At 40.5% G+C, this 24939-nt stretch overlaps 2 protein-coding genes across 13 annotated transcripts in view; one reads left to right on the forward strand and one right to left on the reverse strand.

Annotated features, from left to right (window-relative positions):
* Positions 1 to 1347: 1347 nt before the first annotated feature.
* On the reverse strand, positions 1348 to 17650 carry SLC16A14 (solute carrier family 16 member 14). 3 transcript variants are annotated; one of them, XM_090147328.1, is made up of 7 exons: positions 16489 to 17650; positions 14912 to 15015; positions 12421 to 12548; positions 11889 to 12165; positions 10882 to 11025; positions 6282 to 7274; positions 1348 to 4583 (listed from the first exon to the last, which is right to left on the reverse strand). In XM_090147328.1, the coding sequence occupies exons 4-7, from the start codon at positions 12148 to 12150 to the stop codon at positions 4435 to 4437; spliced, it is 1548 nt and encodes a 515-aa protein (XP_090003454.1). In that variant the 5' UTR covers positions 12151 to 12165; positions 12421 to 12548; positions 14912 to 15015; positions 16489 to 17650; the 3' UTR covers positions 1348 to 4434. The 3 variants fall into 3 exon arrangements, with proteins under 3 accessions (XP_090003454.1, XP_090003456.1, XP_090003455.1); XM_090147330.1 differs by lacking the exon at positions 14912 to 15015; XM_090147329.1 differs by lacking the exon at positions 16489 to 17650 and having other exon boundaries at positions 14912 to 15155.
* ZBTB38 (zinc finger and BTB domain containing 38) overlaps positions 7347 to 24939 on the forward strand; it is a 66372-nt gene continuing 48779 nt past the window's right edge. For 7 of the 10 annotated variants that reach the window (XM_090147314.1, XM_090147311.1, XM_090147312.1 and 4 more), the window contains exons 1-4: positions 8114 to 8475; positions 13458 to 13577; positions 14150 to 14246; positions 24401 to 24488. The gene's annotated coding sequence lies outside the window, so the exon portion shown is untranslated. Of the gene's footprint in view, positions 7974 to 8113; positions 8476 to 13457; positions 13578 to 14129; positions 14247 to 24400; positions 24489 to 24939 lie in introns of those variants that run through there. The other 3 variants (XM_090147309.1, XM_090147310.1, XM_090147313.1) reach the window with 3 other exon arrangements.

Consider the following 24939-nt stretch of genomic DNA (forward strand, 5'->3'; position numbering starts at 1 on the left):
CAGTTTAAGAGAGCACGGAAGGTGGAAATTGAGAAGTTCTGGGGGGTTTCACATCAGGCGTGCTGTCTGTCCAGGAAGGGCATGGGGGAGCACAGGGCTGAACTGCCCCTCAGTTCATAACCAGTAGCGTCCGTCCCCTGGGCAGGGAGCAGCTCCTGCGGCATCCTTGCTTGCTGCTGCTCCCCGAGGATGGGCAGTAAGGAGCCGTCCCTGTGCTTCCACGTGCTTCCATCCGGTACCGTGCATCCTCATGCACCATGCATGAAGCAGGTGGTTGTTAGCCAACGTGCAGTGGTGTTCGTGTTTTGTTTTGGTTTTTTCTCTTGCTGTATAGTTCTCCTGGGCATTCGCGTGCCCACAATAGGTGTTTCAAGGTGTTTTGGATTTTCACTCGCTATTACTTATAAGTACTGCAAAAGAAGATCAGTTTCGAGAAGAAATGCTGTGCAGAGTTCCAAATTTAGGCACCGTCGTTCAAGCACCCGATGAGATTTCCAGATAACGCTCTCAGGCGCTTCTTTGCCGCGGTGTCGCCCGGCACGAGCTCAGGATAGCGCTGGGCGCTTCGTCTGCTTTGCGCGAGGCCGCGGATGGGCGCAGCAGCGCGGGGCCGCGGCAGCTCCCAGCCCGCAGCGCGGCAGTCCGCCAGGGGGAGCTCGGGAGCAGCGCTGTGCCCGGCGCGGCGTCACCGCGCGGCCGTTCCCCGTAGAGCGCCCTCAGTGCTAGAAAGCGGGCTTTGCTATCGTTAGCTTAATGGTGTCTGCTTCTCTGAGGAACAGCAAGATGGTTAGGGAAAGATAGACGGAAGAAGTTGAAATGCGTGTATTTTTTCCTCGTGACTTCTACAGTAGCTCTTCCCCAGTATTGTCTGCCTTTCCTTTGCTAAAATCTGGTAGCACGTTGTGTGGGCCTGCAATACGATCCTTGTCGTGGTTCAGCAACAGAAACAGGACGGCGTGAACCCTGGTACAGCTTTGCTGAAGTCAGTGAATGAAGCAGTTCCAGGCGTGGGGCTCCACTGGCAGCGTGTAACCGGAGTTGCTGCAGGGCTTTTGCTTTCCAACTTCGGTTACTGTCGTGAGTCACAGAGTGACTTGGGTTGGAAGGGACATTACAGCCCATCCAGTTCCTACTCCCCTGCCACAGGCAGTGCTGCCAGCCGCGAGATCCAGCACCAGCTCAGGCTGCCCAGGGCCATCCAGCCCAGCCTTGAGCACCTCCAGCAGTGGGACACGCACAGATTGCCTGCAGCCTGTGCCAGGGCCTCGCCGCTCTCACAATGAAGAATTTCTTCCTAAAGTTTAATCTAAACTGCTTTCTTTTAGTTGAAAGCTATTAGCCCTTGTCCCAGCAATACCTGCAACTTACACTGGAGAAATCTAGTATCACTCCATGTAAGTCATGGCAGTTACACATACAGAGAACAGGAATATCTGGGAGAAGAACCAGTTACAATGTCTGCTATCACTGAAAATAGCCAGGTGTAGACAATGATGCAAACTCTTTTCCTGTTTTCCTGTTCTACAGCTATGTACCAATATTCTTGAAGAACTTGGCACCTGTAGTGTTTTAGGTAGAAAAATTTCACTTTAAATACTTACAGTCTTTTCTCCTCATGCCATTCTCATTTCAGGACAATGACAAAAAAATCATGACGTGCATAAAGTGCAGTATTCATGAAATCTCTGTTCTGTAATAAAACACTGTAAAAGGTAACTTTGCTTTATAGAATGATTTTAAGAACTGAGAATAGAGCTACTAAACAGACCTTTGTTGTTCTCACTTTCTGTGAATTTACCACCAGTTAATTCTTTGTTAGTTTGTAACATAACTGATTTTAGGCAGTTTCAGGTTAGGAAACTAGAACCCACACTAGTCAGTATGGGCTGAGTTAATAGTAATTCGGTATCCTCATTTCACTGTTTTCACTCAGCCCACTTTCTTATCTCTTTGATCAGTCGTGTATCCCCATCGTCTGTTACAAGAAATGTGAGCAATCATTTTGCAGGAGAATCTTCAGTTTTAAGTTTAAGAAGTGAACCTAACTAGTAAATGAACAGCAAGTAAAATTTGGGGTATTAAATGTTTATTCCCATTGTATGGCTCATTAAGGACTTGTATAGGAAGGTAATTTGCTGATATAAATGAACAACATATTCATTACAGTAATATGCAAATAAAGTTGATTTTAACAAAAGGCAAAGTGAGGTTTTAAGTATAGTTACTATATATCTTTCAAAAAATAGAAGGAAATTGAGGCAAATTATCACTATAATACATATATTTCACCAATGAAAGAGAGCTCAGCTAAAATAAGTTAGCAATGGCATTTACACCAAGACATTAAACCTGTGACTAAAGAACTGATGTTGGTGTAGTTTACATGAATATTTTCTTCAGCAAAAAAGTCTGATTTTAAGAAATAAACTGGCTGCTTATTCATGCCACATGTTGCAGTTCACTGCCACCTCAATTGTTTTAATGTGGATTTTAAAGGCCATACATATAATATCAATTATCTAAATCTTTAGATAGTTTTGGGTTTTCTTGAGGTTTTCACCTCAAGAACTATTTTAAATATTTCTTCAATACAACTGAAAAATGTTGATTGCTTTTGGAGAATTCAAGTGGCATGTATCAGTAGTAATGTCATGAAAAAGCATTCGTGAAGCAAGCAGGAAAAAGAAACAATAACATTTATTTCATATAGGAAAACTAACATCAGGCTCACCTGTCAAAGCTGAGATATATGATGTAGATATTATTCAAAACATTCTGCATTAATGTTGTTTAAGAAAATTTATTTAAATATTTTAAATTGACTGGAGTTCTTCCATGCTTTGTGTTATCTAATTTGCTAGTGAGTAAACATCTAAAACATGACCAGTCTTAGGCAGTTCATGGTGTACTTGTATGCAGCAACACAAGTGTTCATAGTTCTACAGTTTTTATTCTGAAGTTAATTGTAACAAAATTTAGCATGCTGTAGTTCAGTTCTTTCTTACGCTGTATTTGGCCAGTTTTGCCCAGCTCTGTTTCTGTAGTACGGCTTACTTGTCCCAGCCAGACAGTGGCCAGAAAGGTCAAACTGTTTCTGGAAGTATTTTCCAGTCTGTGATGTGATGCTTTCACCGTAAGGTCTCAAACAACAAGGCAGGCTTAAGAACCTGTAAGAACCTGGATATGCCATAACAATAGCATTTGCTCCCTTAAATATACTGGTTTGTTTTGTTTTGTTTTACAATGAAGGGGCTATTATTCATTTAAATAAATTATTTTTCCATCATAAAAGACCACAGACAAAAGTCAGATCAAGTTTAACTTTTCAAAGCATAAATAAAAATTTCTGTATTTCTAAAAATACAGAAGGCTTTTCTTATTGTGTCAGGTATCTCTACCTGATACAGGTATGATCACCAGCTCTAGGACAGTTAACACAGCTACAGTGAAATCCAACATACGTTGGAGTTGTCACAATAAAAGAGCTGAATTTCAGTGAGCAGAACTAGAAAACTGTATACACAGTTCCATATTCTGTTCTCAATTCCATCAACATAGATCATGAGTAACTGCTGGAGAAGTCAAATCTGAAAGCAGAAATCAGTCTATCTGAATGTGGTAACTCATGCGTGTGGAACTGGTGTAATAGATCATCAGCTTTTGCTGCTTATCATTTCTGTTGAAGAATTAAATTAATATTTTCCATCAGTTTTCTGGTTTTGCTTTTCTGTTTGTTTTCCTTCAGGTGCATTAAGTGTCAGAGCACGTATAATACAGCCCACATATTGAGGATGGCTAATTTATCACGCACTTGATAATTAAAAAAAAAAAAAAATTGTTCAAGTAGAGAGCCCTTTCAGAAAAACATAAGAATTTTTCTTCAGCTTTGCATCATAGAATCTTGAATTTTCATATATTGAACTCATTGAAGTGTTGTACTAGAATTTCAGCAGTACTGGACTAGCCAGGTAAGAAATACAATCATTTTCTTATATGTACTAACTCATCTTTTATCAGATAGGATACTCAGTAGGAAGGATTTTTATAAATCATTTGCATCCTGATCAAATTGTCTTACAGGACTCGTGTAAATCAGAAGTAACTGCACTGCAGTCAATGGAGTTTCACCAAAGGTTAGTGGTGAAAAGTTAAGAGAATCAAAAGTAAATATTTCTAACATTGCTCCAATTTTAAGACTGTCAGTGTGCTTTTAAACTCTATAATTGTTTGTACTAAAGATCTTACGTCACTTTAAAAGCATATTTCTAATAAATTATTATAATTTTGCTGCACATTTTCCTTTCACGTAAGTACTTAAGCACAGCTCAATGTGGTTGGTTCCTTAAGAAAAACAGCTTTAAACTGCATGCAATAGAAACATGGAAAGAAATAAATTGTGTAAAAAAAAAAAACCAAACAAATCTGGAATTTGTTCTATACTTGTGCCTCTTCGGTAGATTTTTCTTGTGATTGTTTCTTTCCAATATAAGGTTGCATAAATAAAAATAATATTCCCACCATATATAGTGAGCCACATATATAAAAAGAAAAATCATATTTATGTGTGATGTCATAGATCCAACCTGCAAAATAAGGACAAAAATGCATATTAAAAGCTTGACAAAAAGGTAAATTGCTTGGGAATATATGAAAGATATTGCACATTTTTCTCAAGACATTTTACTGAATACCTTAGTTGCTTTGAAGAAAAGATAATGTGGGGATTGTAGCATCTAGAGAAGGCAAATAGAAATGCATAACAAAATCTCTTGGTCACTCACCATAACCCAAAACTAATTCAATACCTATCACCCTCATGTAAGTATTATGGAATCTTAAAATGGGATGTTAGCTGTATGCCATTCTAGACCATGAGCAATCTTCTATCTGAAACTGTACATTTTTCAGACAAATTACTGTATAGATCTGACTTTAAACAATTTGAAATCCCAAACGAACTACTTCTTCCACTCTGCTGTTTTCTTTGCTATTACTGCTATGCCCAATACTGCTATGCCCAGTACTGCTACTGTGCCATGTAGGCTAGCTTAAATACTGCTCCTTGTGCAAGCAAAGACATTCCCAAAATGTCCGATAAAAGACTTTTCAAAAATCTTGGTACTGCAATTAATCCCATTCCAGCCCTAATCCCTTTGCAAAAGTACATGAAAACTAATTCAGAAAGGTTTGAGAACCCAAATAGTGAAATTACCCCATTTCATTCTGGCTGTATTGCCATGTAATCTAAATATCAGAAGCTTTTTTCACACTGACTAGTCACATCCAATTTGCTTAATTACTAATGACCAAACACGAAGCTACGTTGAGCATAGACTGAGAGAGGCAGAGAGTATATGGTAAAGCCTGATGCTTTTCAAAGGATGCTAAATGCGCTTTCTTCTAAATCATTTCATCTCACTTGATGCTGGGGATAGATGAGAGCATTCTGTCTTTCCTGGGCTGCTGGTGGTCAAACTGGCTTTAGTTCAGCCCAGTGCCACTCCTGACCACTGCTGTAAGTCACAAGGCTTCCTACAGCTTCCTTCTGATTTGCTTCTCTCTTACAGACAGCCATAGTCTGACTACAGTACTGACCATCACCACCTCCATCTCTCCCCATAAGTTCCCCACCACACTTCCCAACTTCTTTGTATGAGAAAATTTATAATGAATGTTTTTTAAACCTAAGTGACTTCAGGCATAATGCTTTGTGCACTTTGGCTTCTGCTGTGTAAAGCAGTAATAAGACTGTGAGCAGTACACTCTCAAAAGTAGGTACCACGGGCAGAAGAAAGGCAAAGACAAGTCCATTAAATTAATACATCTATGGGCAGCTTAGAGTGATGAAGCCCAAACACACTTTATAGTTCTTGGTGCAAATACTATGGTACAAATATCCTGAAAACTACTCATCATTTTTCATCTAGATATAGGCATGAGCGTGTATGTGAATATAGTTTTTATGCTACATGAACATATAAAAACAGGTTATCCTTTCTGATTTTTAAAAAGGATATGATAATATCTTAAAGAAACATACCCTTGAAAGTACAACTTGTAATATATTTGGGGTTATTTATAAGGATAGTAATTTGTAATGTGTGAATAGTGAGTAACAGACATGTTCTGTAAATATATGCAATGTAAAGCTGGATGTTACAGGCCTTTCTGGAACAGATGCCTTTTTGATAACTACAGGTGTTCATAAAAAAGCTTGATAAAATAGCAAGTCACACATCTATAAAAAAAACAACTGTTGGTCAAAAATTTGAACTTTTTACCTGCAAAGGGTGGTCCAAGCAGTGCAGATATTCCATTGGCACAAATGATGATGCCATAGGCATTTGCAAGGTGTTTAGTTCCAACCAAATCTTCAGTCACAACAGGCATTAGAGAAAAATAGCCACTAGAAAATCCTATTAGAGCACAAACTACAGCCAAACTAATGTATGTCTGCATTAGTGGCAAAGTAAGAATGCAGGTGACCAGGGTGAAGTTAGCCATGAGGAAGACATTCCAAGTGCTGATGCAAGGGAGATCAGAGATGATTCCAAGGATCACTTTACCAAAAATATGAACAATTGCTATAATGGACGTCAAAGGAAATATATTGTTCTGACTAGATAAATTGTACTGCTTGACTATCTCTGGAAGATGAATAAAGGGAATGACAAAGCTGCTGTAGGCAAACAAAGCCCAGATTATAAAGGCCACAAATACTCTGTTGGTGAACAGTGATGCAGCTCCGAAGTAACTGGAGTACCAGATTCCAAAGCCCTTCTTGACTGTAACTGTCAGCTGGCTCACTGTCTTAAGAATGCGCAGTCCATACATGCTCTTTCCAATCCGAGATTTACCTCCAATTTCTATGTGCTTAATATCATCAAGCACTTCTTCATTTTTTATCACTTCCTTTTTTTCTGGTTCTTCACTGAGGACTCCATTGGATTTTATAGTCTCTGCAGAATGGGACAGAGATTTTGCCTGATGATCTTCACTATTACGTGTTACAACATACTTTTCATTAACGTCTTTGGGAGAAAGTGGTCTCATAAGTGCCCCGCAGACACAAAGGTTCAGGCAGATTGCACCCTGGATGAACATGGCATCTCTCCACCCAAACTCCCTGCAGAGGTACTTCAGTAAGGCTGTCATTAAGAAAGCTCCAAACCCCGTTCCTGTGGTACTGAGTCCTTGTGCAAGTGCTCTTCTCTTCTGAAAATATTGTCCTACCATGACCACTGCAGGCAGATAAACCATGCCACTCCCGATGCCTATGAAAAGAAAAGTCAAAATAAACCTGAACTTCAAGATAAAAATGAACTGGATTTATTCCTAACTTTCGCAGAACCGTAACAGTAATACCAAGAATAAATATTCAGTTCTCATGTTAGCTTTACTTTCTGTCTTGTAGTGTTTTCCAAGTCTGGGATACTCAAGCAGAAAGTGTTGAGTGTTATGTAATGCATCCATAACAGTAATAGTTGCCAGTTTTGCAATCCCTGCCATTTAAAGAGGACTACAATAATGGTGAATGCAGAAAATGTTTTCAAATTTACTGTGGTCATAATTTACAACAGCATTTTGGGCTTAAAATCTTTCCTAAAATAGCTGATAAGTTAGCTGCATGACACGCTACAGCTAAACCAGGAGAAGAGCTGCTACTCCAGCAAAAACTGAAAAAAACCACCCCAACATCACTGCAGCGTATCATGCTCAGAGCTGACCTGTTGCACCTGCTGAAAACATTTATTGCTATGCTGTGCAGCACATTATCTGGCTTCTGTTTTGCACGAGGCTTCCCTCCCACATCTAGGCAAATACTTGCAGGCAATCTCTCTGCCCTCCAGAGGACCCCCTGCCTCATACTGGCCTGAAGCTGGCTCTGCAACAGATGGAAGAAGCCCTGTTCCCATCTGCCTGTGCTCGTACTCACATCAGCGTTTACTGAGCTCCCCTGAACACCCTGAGAAGTAAGAAATTTATACATTGTTTTATCTTTCCATTCATGGACTTTATCTTTCCATTCTGTGGGCTACATGGCAAAATGAGGTCTAGTTCAGGCAAAGGCATGCCACCTTTACGCATAAGCACAGGACACAGGCCTCTCTATCTTCTCCTCACAGATCTGGCACTTCAGCTTTGCAACACAGCCTGGCTCTGCTCTCCCTGTGGGGCCCGAGGGCTATTTTGCCACAGACTGCTGCTGTGGGGAGCAGAGAACAGGCTGGGATGGAGCTGGCAGCCAGGAGGTGAGGGGACAGCAGATGGAGCAGATGCCATAAGGAGCTGGTGGAGGGGAACCGCTCTGAGGTGAGGGGTGCCGTGGGACAGGGAGCAGGGCTGGGACCAGAGGACATGCAGTGTGAGGGTGTCTGGCACAGCTGGTCACCGTGGCCTGAGGGAAACACAGCAGCCGTTCGGACTCCCATGAGCACTGTGTGGAGGCAGTGACCACAGCAGGAGGCCGCCACTGTAAGAAAACCTCGGTCTGAAGGAGGAAGGAAATTTCCCTGGGATGGCTGTGAGGCAACCATGAGGAAGGAGCAGGGTGTGAGGGGACAGGCAGCAAGGCAACGCGGAGCGATGAGCTGAGGGTGATGGAATGGGGAGTGAGGGAACTGAGTGAGGGGATCATAAGGAAACTGACAGGAAGTGACGGTGCAGAGGAGATGGTGAGTGAGAGGATGGCAAGGGGACAGTGAGAGAGGGGACAGTGTGTGAAGGGGCAGTGAGAGAAGGGAGAGGCGGCATGTGAAGGGATGGTGTGTGAGGGGCAGTACGTGAGGGGATGGTGAGAGAAGGGAGGGACGGTGAGTGAGGGGCCTGTGAAGGGACAGTGCATGAAGGAACGGTAAGTGAGGGGACGGTGTGTGGGGGACCGTCAGTGAGGGGATGGTGCTTATGGGGACTGCGACTGAGGGAATGGTGTGTGAGGGGACAGTGAGTGAAGGGAGTGAGGAGGTGTTGTGTGAGGGGATGGTGAGCAGCAGTGGTGGCAAGTAAAGCAAACAGGTGGCTGAGGCCCTGGCAAGCAGAGGTTTCATGGAGTTGGAATGAACATCTCAGGCATTCCTATGCTGTTTTTCTGCCCCACATTTCTACTGTAACAGCATCTCATTTCTCCACCTCACGTAAAAATTTGCCTCAGACTTTTTTCTGATAACAATGTTTTCAGCTCACATTTTAAAATCTTTTAAAATCTCTGCATAACCCCTGCATTTTTGTCCAATATTTTTGGTATGCTCTTTCTGAAAAGCAGCGAGGGTTGAGATAACTCAGGCTCATGTCTGCCTGAATATAACAAATATGTATGGAAACAAAAACTGCCAAAAGGGCAAAACCTTGTCTATAATTATTGCTCTTTTTTCAAGAATTTACAGAATTACTGAAATCTATAGTACACTAGTATAAAGAGTTGTCACAGTGATCCTTCTGAGGGTTTTGGGTTTTTTTTTCCATCCAGATAGATAACAAATTATGTACAGAAATTCTGCAGATTTCTCTGAAATCCTATGAAGGGGTAGTTTGAGAGAAGGCATTTCAACTATTGTTAGGATTACAAACCATTTTTTACATTGAATTTCTGTCATATTAGCCATGGAATTAATTATATTTCGAAGCTCATTGACTTGCTTAGCATTGCTCAGATCATAGAATCATAGAATAACTCAGGTTGGAAGGGATCTTAAAGCCCATCTGGTACCATCTCCTGCCATGGGCTGGCTGCACCCCATCAGCTCAGGCTGCCCAGAGGCCCCATCCAACCTGGCCTTGAGCACCTCCAGGGATGAAGCATCCACAGCTCTCTGGGCAGCAGTACCAGGGCCTGGTCCTCCTTTCCTCCTTTCTTAAAAATGGGAGTGATGTTTCCCTTTTTACAGTCACCAGAGACTTTGCCTGACAGCCATAATTTTTCAAATATCACGGAGGGTGTCTTGGCAACCACATCATCCACTTCCTTCAGAACCCTGGGACGCATGTTGTCTGATCCCATAGACTTGTACACATTCAGCCTCATGAGGTGGTCTCAAACTTGCTCTGCTCTTACAGGGTGAGGGATATTGCTCCCCCAGACCCAACCTAGAGGTTCAGGGACACAAGAAGTATGGGAAGCCTGACTAGCCATGAGGTATAACTTATGACTACATGCATTGTTCTCATTCAGGCAGATCAAATCAACTCAAAGGGATTCAAAAGATTAAACAAACACAACAATATATTTGGAAGAAACTCATGCTTATCTATTTTTTTTCTATTAAAACATACATGTTACACCCTAATTATGGCTATAGAAACACTATGTAGTTATCATATTCTGATATTTTGCTAACATGTAACAATTCCTGTAAAAATATGTATGCTATTAATTTCTGTGACAAAGAGAGGAGCTAGCTAGATATACAGTTCAACAATATTTTAATCTCTTGAAAGTCCATTTGTTATTGTTTTGGTTACATTAATTCTTCTAATTAAAAATGCCTTCTAATATATTCACATGGAACAAACTGATAAAAATGCCATCTTCACATGGTAGATTTTAATGACAGTGAAAGCCATTGGGAATAATCCACTGTGTAAACAAATGAGCTTTCTGAAAAGACAAATCTGTAAAGACTGTGAAGGAGAAACAGCAATAACTCTACTGGAATGAAGGATGTTGCTCACTGCCTCTGACTCTCATGATTATAGCACTATGCCAGATCACACGAGGGCTGAATAAACTGAAATCAAAAGTTAAGTTACGTTCCATAACTAAAACTTGATTTTAATTTGGAAAAACTCCAGGAACCAGTCTGACTTCCCTTTTCACTCACCCAGATAACATCCAAAGGAATCAAAAATCATCGGAAAGAACTTTGAAATGCTTGTCTAGCTTACCGGCTGTCACTCCAAATGTAAGGAAGAGGTAGTGCACATTTGAGGCATAGGCACTCAATATCCAGCCTAGGGCATTCAATATCCCTCCAATTATTGCTGTTTTGCGGCACCCACACATGGTAATGAATAAACCAATGAAAGGACCTGTTAAAGAACGTGTAGAAATACTATGTTATTTATTTAAATCCCTAAACTCTTTAATAATTTTTCACACAAAAATTCTTAATGATGCTTTAAGCACACTGCTAAAACATCATGCCACTCACTCAATTCAGGGTTTTATTTCTTTCTTTTCAAGGAAAAATATATATATTGTCTTACCAAGCTTACTTAGCGTACTTAGCAAATACCCTTTAGACATAAAATCAAGATTGTTCCGTGAAGGAATGGCTTAAACAGAGGAAGAAACTGAAACCATTTTTTCCAATGCAAAAGCTGTGAGTGCAGACCTTTTTTTTAGAAGTCATTAGAAAGCAAATTTTTAATTTTGTTTTCAGTGGAATATTTTAGGCAGACCAAAACACTTTCGATCTTAATTCAGGGAAATAGAGGTGTGTATTTACACACATACACAAACACACACCTACAGATATTCCTCTGGGTTGCTCCAACCACTACTTAGAAAATAATTTTTTTCAGTTACCAACTGAAATATAAATTAGTTCACTATCCAAATTCAAAATTTTCTCATAGCTAGAGTATGGAGAGGACCACAGGCTTAGCAGAAAACCTGTTTTCTGGATTCTAATGAGACCTTGAAGTCACAAGCATCCTTTTCCTGCTCACATTGTTGCCTGGTCTAATTATCTTCTCTATCATCTTCCCTGCTGTCCCCTATCTTCCTCTAATTTGTAATTTGTCACCTGGACAAATTAGAAGAGATAACTGAGGAGAAACTGAGCAGCTCTGCTGGTAAATTGAAACCTGTAAGAAAATATTTGAAGGGTGAGCAGCAAGCATATTCCAAACATCTCTGAAGTTCTGAAATAAATGATGTTAGAACATACCTACAATAAGTGTAATGCCCATGCTAAGAGAGCTAACCCATGCTGTTAAGCCACGACTTTGATTAAACTCTTCAAGCCATTCCATGTTGAGTATTCCAAGAGCCATTTGGGACCCCATGATAAGTATGTGCACAAGGAAAGAGGAAAATACAATCATCCAAGCCCATCCTCCATCGATGTTTGGATTAGGCTTAATTGGCTTACTTCCAACTTTTGAGTCACCTCCAAAATCATATCCAATATCCTCTCGACTGGCATACATTTTTTCCACAGTATTCTGAAACAAATAAAGCAAGTAATTTCAAAACACATTCAAAATGACCCGATTTGGTGGCTTGGTTATAGTGAATAGCATAAATCACAATTGTGTTTCACCTTTTTTCCCTCGTACTTGATTTTCATTGTTCAAATGCAAAGTACTTAGAAAATTTTCCAATTAATGTGTATATACTTTATTATCATGGCTGTCTATGTAAGAGTACTTATAGGTGCCAGTAGGTCACATCATTTCCATTAGCACATATTTACTTACTTGTATGCGGCTGAGAGCACTCACTCTTCATGGGTTGGCTCTGGTCAGAGAAAAAGATTGGGCTCTCTCTGTGTATTCCTTCTGCTGTCTCAGTAAGATTACGTGCCTTCGTGTTCAAGTTAATAAAGCTTGGATAAAGAAATAGACATCTTAAAGAGGCAGGTAGGTGAAATTACTGTACTTTTTCAGAGGAAACAAATTTTGATATGTATTTCTTCCTTAGTAGTGAAGACAGAAAAATAAAGTTATAAGGTTCTTGACTTTCAAAAAGCCTTGCTTATATAAATTACAAAGAAGGGACTGTTACTTCATCTCTGGCAAGTTTAAAACTTTGTCAGAGTCAGTTTGACTAACTGTTCACTGTTATACTCTCAGATTCCATAGTATTAATCCATATTATCCTACTAAAACCAATGAACACTTCCAAATTAATGTCAATGCCTGTGTGGCAGAGTTACATGCACAAATATGTAGGATCAGGTCATAATATCTTGTTTATCTTCATTTCTTTCTTTCTTACTCTAAATGTTACTCTACAACACAATGTTATAGAGTATTTGCAAGCAATTTTTAATTGAGTAATGGACAAGATGCAGAACCTAATCTTCCCTCCATCTGATTGACGAAACATAACAAAATGTTACGTGGTTGTGGAGCACCACATAGGTTTCCATGGAGACTAGAAATAAGTGTAATGATACAAATAGCCAGAGATGGGAATTTTTTTCCCTTCTTTTCTTTTCTGGAGAAATAGAAAAGAGCCATCAACTTCACAATAGTTAAACAAGGTAAGAAAGTTATCAAAATTCGTTTTGAGAGCTTCATGTATTCTGTGAGCCCCCAAAAGATATGTCTCCAGTTCAGGGCCAGCTCCTCTGTACAATACATTGACAGTGAATGGAATAATTCAGACTTTATACTAATGTAAATTTGTGCTGTTAATTTTTAAATATAGGAGTATATTTACAGGAGTATAGGACTATCTGCTTCTTCAGTTATTAGTTTTCCAAACTATTTTACTTTTTTCTTATTGCTAGATAAACAAAAAAGAATGTCTTCAAGTATTTCATGTTAATGCACAGAAGAAGTCAAAGCTTCTGCTTCAAAACATCACCGACAAACTGCCCACATATGTAACCTCTCCATGCTGCCTGCTGGTAAGTTACCTTCCGAACGCCACACACCCCTTATTTGCAATAGGTAATTACATATAGCTATGGACAGCTTGAATTTCAGGGTTCCTCCAAAAGCACTCTGATTTGCCTCATACAATGAACTGTAACTAAAATAAGTTGTACCTCTGTTATGAAATTCCATACATACAAACTCTTTCTGGACTACATTATCTCTAGCCCTAAATTGGCCAAGCAGGAGAGAAGGAAAGTATGGATGACACAGGCAGGCATAACAAGAACTGGGCACATTTAACATTTGCCACATGAGCAGATAATCTGGGACCAAATGATGAGTGCCACTGACAGACTGCCACTTCATACACACCCTGACTTACTGGCTTTTTCTTTCCAAATTGGGCAGCAAAAAGAGAAGGAGATATTCATCTTTCTGGAGTCCTCCAGGGTATTTCAGGCAGGACTGTGTATGTGGCGGGAGGAATGGTGAGGAGTGAGGGTTGCAGACTTTACTTTGAACAGAACAGTTAAAATTATACTTCATCCTTCTTCTACAGTACGTAGGTCTCAAAGATGGCATTTTCACCCTTTCTTACAAGGTTACTAGGAGCTAGATTCCCCGGTGATGCAGTTTATCTGACTACCTATTGAGGATACGGCCCACTCACAAGAGAGAGAAAGACAAACTACATAAAGGTAAGAAAGTTACTGAATAATAATGCTAATGGAAAAACAATGAGAAATAGCAGAATGAATGAAAATTTCAAGCTGCTAAGTACAGCCTGTGTGGGATTAGTGAAAAATGTATGATAGATATCACAGTACATCTTAAATAATGGAATACAAGATTATGTAACTCAAGAGTCAGAGTGAGGACTCAGTATGGAACCTCATGCTTCTATTTTTTGTGTGCACCTGCATACTGGTACTAGATACAAAAAGAAATCTTCTTTGGACAGGAAGGAAATAGATATGTCTTTCAAACTTTTTAAAAGTTTTAAAGCAAAAATAATTGGCATAGAGATTCAAAGATACGACATTCATCTTTCCAGCAGTAGAGAAAGTGCAAGCTTCCTGACAGAATGGGCTTCACCTGATTTGATGCAAGTTAATGCAGGCTTACAACAACCCCCACAAAGCTTGAGAAATTGCATACACTTTTCCTTTAAATGGGAATCTCACTTATTATTACTTCTATACTAATGTCACAAGTTCAGAGTGAATACACCCAAAAGCACAGAGGTCATTTCCAATAGCTGCACAAACCTGATGCTCTGGATAAAGCAAGGATGGATGTCTGGATTCTCTTGCTGCCACTGACTCACCGCCCATAGCCTACAGCCCAGCAGAAGTGCTCTTACCTGCCCTCAGCCTTCTTCCCACACCACAGCACTGACAAGAACACAGTAGCACAGAAGGCAGAGAAGCCCAGTGAGCTCTCAGTAATTGTGAAATCCTAGAGAAACTGCAATGAAAATGATAGCAGCTGATTAATGAAGTCAGACATGCCTCCCCAGTGAGCAAGGCAGTGAAGACTCTCTCTCAATAAGTGTTTGCATACAGCCCCTCACAAGGAGCTGCATTTAAAGACAGGAGAATCTGGATTATTGTTCGGGCAGCTGGAGAACGACTAGATTTCTTTTCAGAAAAGCTTTTTATATTGTAAGCACACATGATATGCAAAGCTCTTAGAAAATTGGCTCAAACATTGGAGTCCACAGAAACACTGAGCTTTTCTGAAAATCTGACTCACAAGCTATTTTAGAGACAAATGCAGGTGCTGTAACAAGACCGAAGTCAGTAGAGAAACATCCAAGTTCCCTGTGCCGTTACTGGCACTATGGCTCCCTGATTAGAAGCTAATGGGATCATCAGAAAAACGTCTGATCTGGATACAAAAAGTCCGTTCAGTGAAAATTTTACATATTCTTTTGTAACCTCTTCCAGTATCTGATTGCTTCTGCTTTGAAAAGTATGGCATCAAATGGGAATTTAAAGGTACGTGCAATGGATATAACTCATAAATACTTCGTAAATAGCACTAAGGTTTGCTTCACAGTATTCTCACTAGATACATGTAATGATTTGTCTTTTGAAGATATTTAGGAAAAATATTGCTAAAAGCAGACGTAGGGTCTGTTCGGGTGTTACTTTGTTGTAACCGGAACAGATGCCAAGCACTTCTGTTGTCAGTGACTGCACTGGAGATGCAACTACGGGTCAGATCAGCTCCACTCCTGCAGATCAGAGGCGCGCCGCATGCCCGCAGAGTGAGAGAAAAACGGAAATAGGAAAACGCCAAGCTGACTGCTGGGGCCAACACGCAGCGGCGACCCGGCTCGGTTTGGTGCCTCTGCGTGCCGCCCTGGATCCGCTCGGAGGGTCCGAGCGCCACGCGGCGATGCTGCGCCTTCAGCGCGAGCACCAGCGGCCGCCACCGGCGGGAACGGGCTCAGGCGGCGAGCGGTGCGCGGGGATCGGCAAAGCTGCTCCCGGGCCGCGTCGCCGCTCTGTAAGCTTTCGGAAGCTCTACGCGTCACGCCCTCCCTGACACGCGAGTCAGGCTCATGCAGGCGCGGCGCCGCCCCGGCAGAGCGCTCCCCGCGGCGGCACCTGCCGGGCCCGCGGCGCTGCGGGGCTTCGCGCGGGGCGGCGCCGGGGGAGGGCGCGGGGCCGGAACCGCCCGCCCGCCGAGCACAAAGGATGACCGCTAGTTACCTCGCTGCGGCGGGGCCGCCGCCGCCTGCCGCCGCCCTGGGGCTGCCCCCGGCCCCGCAGCCCGACCTCGGGGCGCTCGCGCCGCCCGCTCCCCGGCCCGCGCCCCTGCTCGCGGCGCTGCCGGCGCCGTGCGGCTCCTCCCGGCTCCTCTCGAGGTCCTCACCCCGCGGGGTCCCGCCGCGCCGCCCCACGCCCCGAGCCGCGGCGTCCCGCTGCCGACCTGCGCCCGCTCCGCTCCTCCTCGTCCCGCTCGCCGGCCCGGGGCTTATCGTCCGCAGCGCTGCGCGGTCGCTGCCGGGCTCTTCGCTCCCCGGGCGGCTCGGCTCGTGCGCTGTCTCGCTTCCATTCCCTGCAATTTCAAATCTCCACGCTCTTTCATTCCTGCGATACCGGCTAATTCTGGTTTGGCGGAGGAGATTTGCAGTCCTCTCACATGCACACTCTTGTGGCTGAATGAAGTTTTTTGCTGTACAGGTTATCGTCGGAAATATATATCGAAGAGAGCTGAAGGATATCATCCAATAAAAGCCATCAGTCTCGGGGTTTTAATGGCCTTTGGGTTTCGGTAAATTGTTAATTTGACAAGGGCTTGGATGGCTTGGGAGAACTTGGGTAGCTAAACAGTGCTGAGAATGAAATGTGGAAGTGTCACGATATAGCACCTCATTTGCACAATACACAAGCTTCAAAATTCTTTCCTTAGAATGAAAATGGAGTTCAAAGAACCATAGAACATTGCAAGTATTGAAGGGACCCATAAGGACCATCCAAAAATCAGACCATATGACTGAGAGCATTGTCCAGATGCTTACTGAATTCCAGCAGCTCAGTGCCATGACCCTGGGGAGCCTGTTCCATGCTCACCACCCTCTGGTGAAGAAACTTTTCCTGCTCTCCTGCCTGAGTTGCAGAAACGAATCAAAGCAGCACCTGGATCTCATTTCTACCTTTCTGAGTAGTCAGAGGCATTAATGAAGTATGCATTCTGTAAGGCACTGCTCTATTTGCAGTAAATTTGCTCAGACTAAAGAGGTCATATGCCAACGTGCAAAACTTCCATCGCTGGGGAGTTGCGTGCTACTGAGGTGCTGAATAGCATAGCTGAAGGAAGTAAGGGTAGGTTTGAGAGAAGAGGAAATAAGGACAGACCAACAATAATAGTGATAGTGTTTTATCTTCATGGTGATTCAGAATCTGCTGAAGAGCCTTATTTTGAATGGGTTAAAAATACTGATTTGGTGTTCTGTTTTCTTCTGTGTTTTTATTTAACCCCAGTCTTTGGTGTGTGCCATTATACATGCAGATCACAGGCATTTTTTTTCATACAAATTCAAAGATCTGATCTTTGTGTATATGTCTATGTATGTATACATATATGTATATGTAACCCATCACATGCACCTTTAAGAAACACTTTTATCTCATTTTAGTTAAATCATGTGGAAGATTATGTGCTATAGCTTCAGTCTTCACATAAGTCTTATTCTACTTTGCACTGCAATCTTAAAAAGGTAATCCTTTTCTAGAATCAGCAACTGGATTAGTGTCCACAACTTGCGGTTGGGTTCATTTCTCTCTCCTTTGTAAACAAAATGAGATATGTCCTTTTAAAAGATTATGGTATCGCATTGCAAATGCAAGTGTCATTCTGAACTGTACACATTCCCAGTGACTGTTTTGCAGTACCCTCAACCATGTGTGGGCATTCCTATCCCAGCTTTTGGCATCAGCTTTTTAGCTGGAACCTCGTTTCTTAAAAGGTTTCATGCTAAGGGCTTAACGTGTGAATTTGCTGCTTATTGGCTAGAGTTCCTACCTGATGTGATACATACTTCTGATTTGTGAATCAGCTGACATGCTAACATACATTATTAAGTCTACCACAGAAACAGATTTACTGGAGTAGTGGGATGATTCATCACAAAATATTAAAAATCTATTTCTTTGGCTGTTAACCCATGTTCCTTCTAGTACTTGAGATGCCGTCTGCTTGCTTAAATCCTTGTGCTAACAGATTCTGTCTGTAAGGTCTAAGCTGATAGAGAATTCACTTAGCTGTGTCATACTGCTTCAGCAGTTCTGGTTCAGAAGTCATTGTGGTTAAGGGCTAAAATCTTGGATTTATGCCATCTCTTGAAAAGATGAGTATTTATTGATTTATTTGAATTTTGACCATTAAATTGTGCAGGTTTATCAGGGAAAATACAAATTATGTTTCATAAGAAAAAAAGTATTTTGTAAGAATGAGAGGGACAGTGCTATGGTTTCAGGAAAAAAAAAGGCATGCAGTTTTGAGCCAAAATGCATAAAGTGCCAAATCGAGTAAAGTAAGATGTAAACAGTTTGACAACCTCTGGTGCATTACAAATCTTAACCTTAACTGCATATATTGGTTAGATGGCAAGCATAATAATAGAAGCTGGAAAGGAAGGACTTTTTACTAGACTTTAACTTGATGGTAATTGTATGTGGCAACATAACTTAAAAGCAGAGAGAAAGAGACAGAGGGAGAGAGGGAGAAAGGCAGAAGAAGGAGGAATCAGTAACTCAGCCCTGCTCACTGTCTGAGGAGCTGCATGGTGTATTAGACTTTCATGATTGCAGAAGTGGTTGGAATGGACCTCTAGGTCCATTCAGTCCAACCTTTTACTTGAAGGAAGATTGTGACTTGTATTTCAGGTCAGCCGTGGCTTATTTATCCTGCCCTTGAAGCTCTTCAAGGATAGAGGCTTTGCAGCCTTTTGTCTAACACCTGTGTGACTCCATGCATGCAAAATCATGTGCATCCAGTCATAGCTCCAGTGACTTACCTTGTGGCCTTTGCTCCTTGTTTTACCATTTGCCATACTGAGAAGAGTTCAGCTCTACAATCTTTGTCTCTCTTTAATGCAATTGCAGATTGTTATCAGATCTGCTCTTCCTCCCCTTCTCCTCACAAGTCATATGCTATATGCCCCTTGCCATCTTGCTTGACTTTTGCATGACCTCCTGTTTTTCAACATTCAACACGGACCAGGCAGCCCAAAACAGAACAAAATATCACAGATTTTGACTCACTAGCATTGAAGAAAGAGAGAGAAAAATTTCTGTTCATCTGCTGTCTTTGCTCCCTTCCTAATGTAGGCCAGTGCATTGTCACTTTATTCACAATAGAAACACTGTTGGCTCATATTCAGCTTACTGTCCACTGTGACTACCATATCCTTCTCAGTGGGGCTGCTACTCAGGCAGCCTATATGAGTGCCCGACAGTACTCAACCCTATATGCACACATTTTCACTCCGTGTTAAACTTTATTAGATTGCTGTTCAGTCAATTTTTTAAGTTTCCCAAAGTTCTTTCAACTGAAGCTCCACTATTGGGTTTGAGAACTATCCCGTCCAGTTTAGTACTCTCTGAAAATCTGAAGCATGCACATTCCATGTCAGGATACAAATTACAATTAAGCTAATGAACAATACTGGCCTCACTACTAACCCAGGGCATTCTACTTGCTGCTGGCCAGCAACTAAATATCACCTCATTGGTTACTATCCTTTAAACCCAACTGTTTATCAAATTTTCAACCCACCTAGCAGTTCATTCATCCAGGCAATACGGCTCAGGTTTTTCCTCACTCTATGCTTTAACCACTTTGCTTGATCCCCATTGCTCTAAATAGCAGCATAGAGACTGTTCAGCCCTCTGAAAATATGTATTGATGAAAATATAATGTGCTGATTTGGATTCCCAGCAGTTTTCCTGTACTATTGCCGCAGTGCTTGTTCCTCTCTTCCCTAAAGCTCTCATTAAGTACCCACCCTGTTTCCCAAGAAGTGTAGTACTGCATTGATTAATAAGAAAATAAATATTTGAGATAACAATTTGGTTGCTACAGTATCAAGACACAGGAAAGAAAAGGCACCTTGCTCTTCATTTCATTCTATTCAATTCTATTTATCTGGTCAATTCTTGCTACACAGCTGTTTTGGGATATTTTATCTTCCTTTACATAACCTTTCTGGGTTGCTGAATTCATCTGCATTTTGAAGGGTATGTCATCTTCATCATGTTAAGGAACAGGAAAGAAAAAAAGAAAGAGGAAAACAAAAATGAATAAGAAAGAAAAAGAAAGAAGAAGAAAGAAAAGGAAATAAAATGAAAATGAAAAGGAAGCGGAAAAAGAAAATGAAAAAGAGAAAAAAAAATGAAAAGAAAAAAAGGGAAGGGGGAAAGAAGGAAAAGAAAAAGGAAAAGAAAAAGAAAAAAAAGAAAAGGGAAGGGGAAGGGAAAGGGAAAGGGAAAGGAAACAGAAAAGGGAAAGAGAACAGGAAAGAAGAGCAGAAGGGAAGAAGAGAAAAACAAGCCAAAGTTAGTATTTTAATATGGCATAGTACTGCAGCTTTCTTATGATGCCCCAAAAACTGTGGCTCCTCTTCATTTTGGTGACTCCATACCGCCAAAGAGAATGCCAAATTATGCATATTTTCTTGCTTTTTTCCACTTCTTTTCTGAAGAGAATCCCAGCTATCTTTGGGGGATTTACCACAAGGCAACATCCTAAAAGAACATCTCAAGGAAGTACAAACTCTTTCAGCCATTTACCTACCACCTCACATGATAGCTGCAAAGTCTTACCCCCATGGCAAGACTGAACTATGTTGCTAGCTTGCCTGCTGGAGTTCACTCAATTCTGAAGATAGACATGGGAATGACATTCAGAAGCAAAAGAATAGGCAACATTTTTATCACTGCTGGCATGGAGATCTCCATTTGGACAATATCTGTTTGTCTTTTTTCTTTCTTCTGTCTGCAGGAGCTGATGTATTACAGGGGTACATGTAATGGGGTTGGGATGTATATAAAAATGTACAGGGGTTCCTGTACAATTTTCTTAGATCCTTCAGGGAAGCCATGCTCTTGTGTGTATCCTGTGAGATATTTGGGGGAAAACTTCCTGAACTGTATTAAAAAGACAACAGGATGATGGCTATTTCATCAGTGCTTTGCTGAGATACACATTAAAAATACCCTCAGGAGAACTTTATATTGCTGTTCCAAAATCAGTGAGTTGGTGCCCCTTCTTCCTGCTATAGCTGGGGTAGAGCAGCAAGAATGAGAGACAAAAGGAATGGGAAAAGGACACAAAAATGGAGAAGAAGTCCAGAGAGCTGGGAGGGAACACTGTAAATGCAAGTGTAGGTCTGGTGGCTTCTGCTTCTAAAATGAACTCTAACCCAGTTCAGAGAGCTCCATAGATGTACTTTGACACAGCCCCACAATAAGACTATTTAAAACATAACTTACGTATGTCCAAGAAGATACAAAAGTACTTTGTTTACTGAAAAATAATGTAGTACATACTCTGCTGACAGAAAAAGATCTTACAGGTTAATTAATGTGTATTATGTGCATTTAATATACATGTGCAATGACATCCAGTGTGTGTTCAGAATTCTTCTTTGCTCTGTTGGAGTTCTTTATAAGGTTGGGTTTCCATTTCTTTTTGCAAAGTGTTAATTAATTTCAGCTTTGAAAATTAACAATCCAAGTTGCAATTTGAGCAGAAAAAATAAACTATCATATATAAAAAAATCCTGTTAGTCCTAACTGCTGTTGTGACACTAACATGCTTTGCACATGCAGATATCTGGCTTTTCTGGTTTAAAATGTGAGCACAAGGGAGTGGCTGCAGTTCATTAAACATCACAAGTGCCATAATAGCAAAAAGAACACAAAGGCCTCATGATATGACTCACAATTGTGCTGTGGTTGTTTCCTCCTCTGGGTCAAACCTGTACATGGTAAGAAATCTCAGAGCATTCTGTGAGAACTGTATGCTGCGCTTATTGAAAATGCACCAAATTAACTGCAAGCTCCAGTAGCATCAAGTTAGCTTCAACTAATTTATATAAATTATTGATTTCAGTGATACCAGGGATTAGACCTTCAGGCCAATTCAAATCACAGGATTCATCTCTGTGCAATAGCTTTCTAAATTTTCAGTATAGAAATGTAGTACCTAAGTCAATGTTTCGCTTGTGTCTTGTCCAAAACAAAAAGGTTGCTCTCACTGCAAATTAGGCATAGTGTTCTAAATAAACTGCTAGGTTCATTCTGCATCATGCAATCACCATGGTTGCAATTTCTTTATCCTTATCCTAACAGACTCATAGGTCAAAAGAATGTCCTGATCTGTAAACAGTTTGAAAATAGTATGTAATACAGTATTTGTGCTTGTGTTTGAGTTGTTCTGAGACAGGTTTTAGTTGTGCAATTTCTATTTTGTTTCCTATTCCCTGCAGAACCACGCCAAAGCATTGCCTTTTTTTTTTTTTTTTTTTAAATAAACAGTTCATGAAATACCACAGCTTTTATGAAATTCGAACATCAGATTTTTAATAACTTGATGTAAATAAAACTATCTATCAATATCTATCAATATCTTACCAAAAGTTTTTTGATTTGTTTTTATTTTTAACACAAGAACTGCAAGAATATTATGACACATGAGAGAAGAGGAAGTAAGTAATGATCACAGAGCAAGGGAGAGCTGCTTACACTGTCCTACACTGAAACAAGTGCTATCAATACTTTAGCCAAGTTAGAATATGTAACTTACTCAGTTTGCAGATGTGGGATGAATCTCCTAACGTCACCCTCAGCAGCATTTCAGCCAGATATTTTGGGGTTGACAGAAGCTGCCAGGGGTGTTCTTGCTGCTTCCAAACTTTGATGCTATTATAGTCCCTGAATCTGCACATGCTGGTTTGGAGTGCTGGAGTATGAGGGCAAAAGAAAAAAAAAAAGAGAGATCCTGCAGCACAAATTGCTGTGAGAGTTCAGCCAGAGCTATGTGTACAAAGGCCGATGTTATGTGTCCAGGACAGAGGCTGATGCCATTTGTTTGCTCTACTCTCTTTCTTTCTTTCTTCCTTCCTTTCTTTCTTTCTTTCTTCCTTTCTTTCTTTCCTCCTTTCTTTCTTTCCTCCTTTCTTTCTTTCCTCCTTTCTTTCTTTCCTCCTCTTCCTTCCTTCCTTCCTTCCTTCCTTCCTTCCTTCCTTCCTTTCCTTCCTCCTTTCTTTCTTCCTTTCTTCCTTTCTTTCTTTCTTCCTTTCTTCCTTTCTTCCTTTCTTCCTTTCTTCCTTTCTTCCTTTCTCTCTTTCTCTCTTTCTCTCTTTCTCTCTCTCTCTCTCCCTTTCTTTCTTTCTTTCTTTCTTTCTTTCTTTCTTTCTTTCTTTCTCTCTCTCTCTCTCTCTCTCTCTCTCTTTCTCTCTTTCCTTCTTTCTTCTGTTTATCTGTGTAGCATTAGTGTTTTCGATGTCAATAGTTTTCACTTAACAGAGACAGGGGAAAGGAATGTGATCATTGCACCACCATTTTTCAATCTTTATTAAACTGTCTCAGGAGTTTAAGGAGTATAGAACAGAAATATAGATGTATTTTATGTGTTAGAATTTCATAAAATTAAAAATGAAATCTATAATAGGCCTGAGTTGTTTCTCTGTTGGGTTTTAGTTCTTGAGCAGTAAACAGAAACTCATAACAAACCAACCAGTTATTGCTCTGTTTTTAGTTTGTCCATTTTTCAGCACGTAAAGAAAAATTTGCAAACTTTGAAGTCAATTAAACTTGCTGTGCTAAATTACCACATGAACACCTCCCAGAACACTTCACACCCTTCTCCCAGTACCTTTCTCCAATGAGTTTCAGCCTCTGATGATAGACTTCTATGGCAGTCCCGCAGCTACTAGGTGTGCTGTGTTCACTTTCCAAAAGAAATTACATGCATCATTGTCATGTTAGTAGCTGATACAATATTACTATTTCCGTTATATTTAAGTATTTTTTTAGATTTTTTTAATTTATCTGTTAATATTTTTGTCTGAAGAAATCAGCATTGTGTAGTGAAAAGAAGAAAAAAAATAATTGAAACATGGTTGTCCATGCATATAAAATTATTTGTGTTCATTCTTCAGTTCTAATGATTGTAGGAAGTAACCTAACAGCAATTAAATTTCAGATGTCAGAGCCTTGATATTTTAGAAATTACATCGGTTTTGGTAATATGATGAATTAAATTATTGTCTTTTTTTTTTCAAATTTGACCTTATTGCTTTAATGATGTAGAAATTATTATTTTTTTTTTTCAGAATCTGCCTAGCAACAAAAGATGCTCTCTCGCCCTCTAGTGGAAGATAATAACATCGTTGTTTTTCTTTTGCATCTGTAAACCATCAGGTAATGCAATCAGAAGCTGAAACCTTTTCTCAACAAGAATATATGATAATTTGTTTACTGCATGGCATAAGTGTTATATGAATACTATTGTAATGGGATATTAATTTTTTTTCCTGCAAATGCATGTTTTTAAAGGGATCCTAAGTGACATGAATTAGATATCTAGACACGTTTTTAAATAACAAAAAAGGCCCAGCAGCTGATATTGAAAAGAAGTCCTAATCCCAGAAGTAATATACAGCATGCTTTTGAACATAGGAGCAGCTTGCATGTTTGTATTTGCCAGTTTGATCCTAAGTACAAAAAGCACATGCCCAAATGATTAACTTCATTTTAATCCAAATGCTTGCAGTATTTCTGATGTTCATCTTAAGGAGACTGGCAGAATACTTGGATGAAATTTATACATGTGTCTTTTTCAGAATCAGATGTTCTAATCTACTGATTTGTT

This window comes from Phasianus colchicus, chromosome 10, assembly GCF_987193195.1.
Source record: "Phasianus colchicus chromosome 10, bPhaCol1.hap1.1, whole genome shotgun sequence".
Taxonomy (NCBI): Eukaryota; Metazoa; Chordata; class Aves; order Galliformes; family Phasianidae; genus Phasianus; species Phasianus colchicus.

Excerpts from the sequence above, each read along its gene's own strand:
- SLC16A14 (XM_090147330.1), bottom strand. The coding sequence starts at position 12,150 with ATGTATGCCAGTCGAGAGGATATTGGATATGATTTTGGAGGTGACTCA. Across the intron at positions 11,026-11,888 it reads GGGCATTACACTTATTGTAG|GTCCTTTCATTGGTTTATTC; the intron begins GTATGTTCTAAC and ends GTTCTTTAACAG. Across the intron at positions 4,584-6,281 it reads GCTTGGACCACCCTTTGCAG|GTTGGATCTATGACATCACA; the intron begins GTAAAAAGTTCA and ends CTTATTTTGCAG.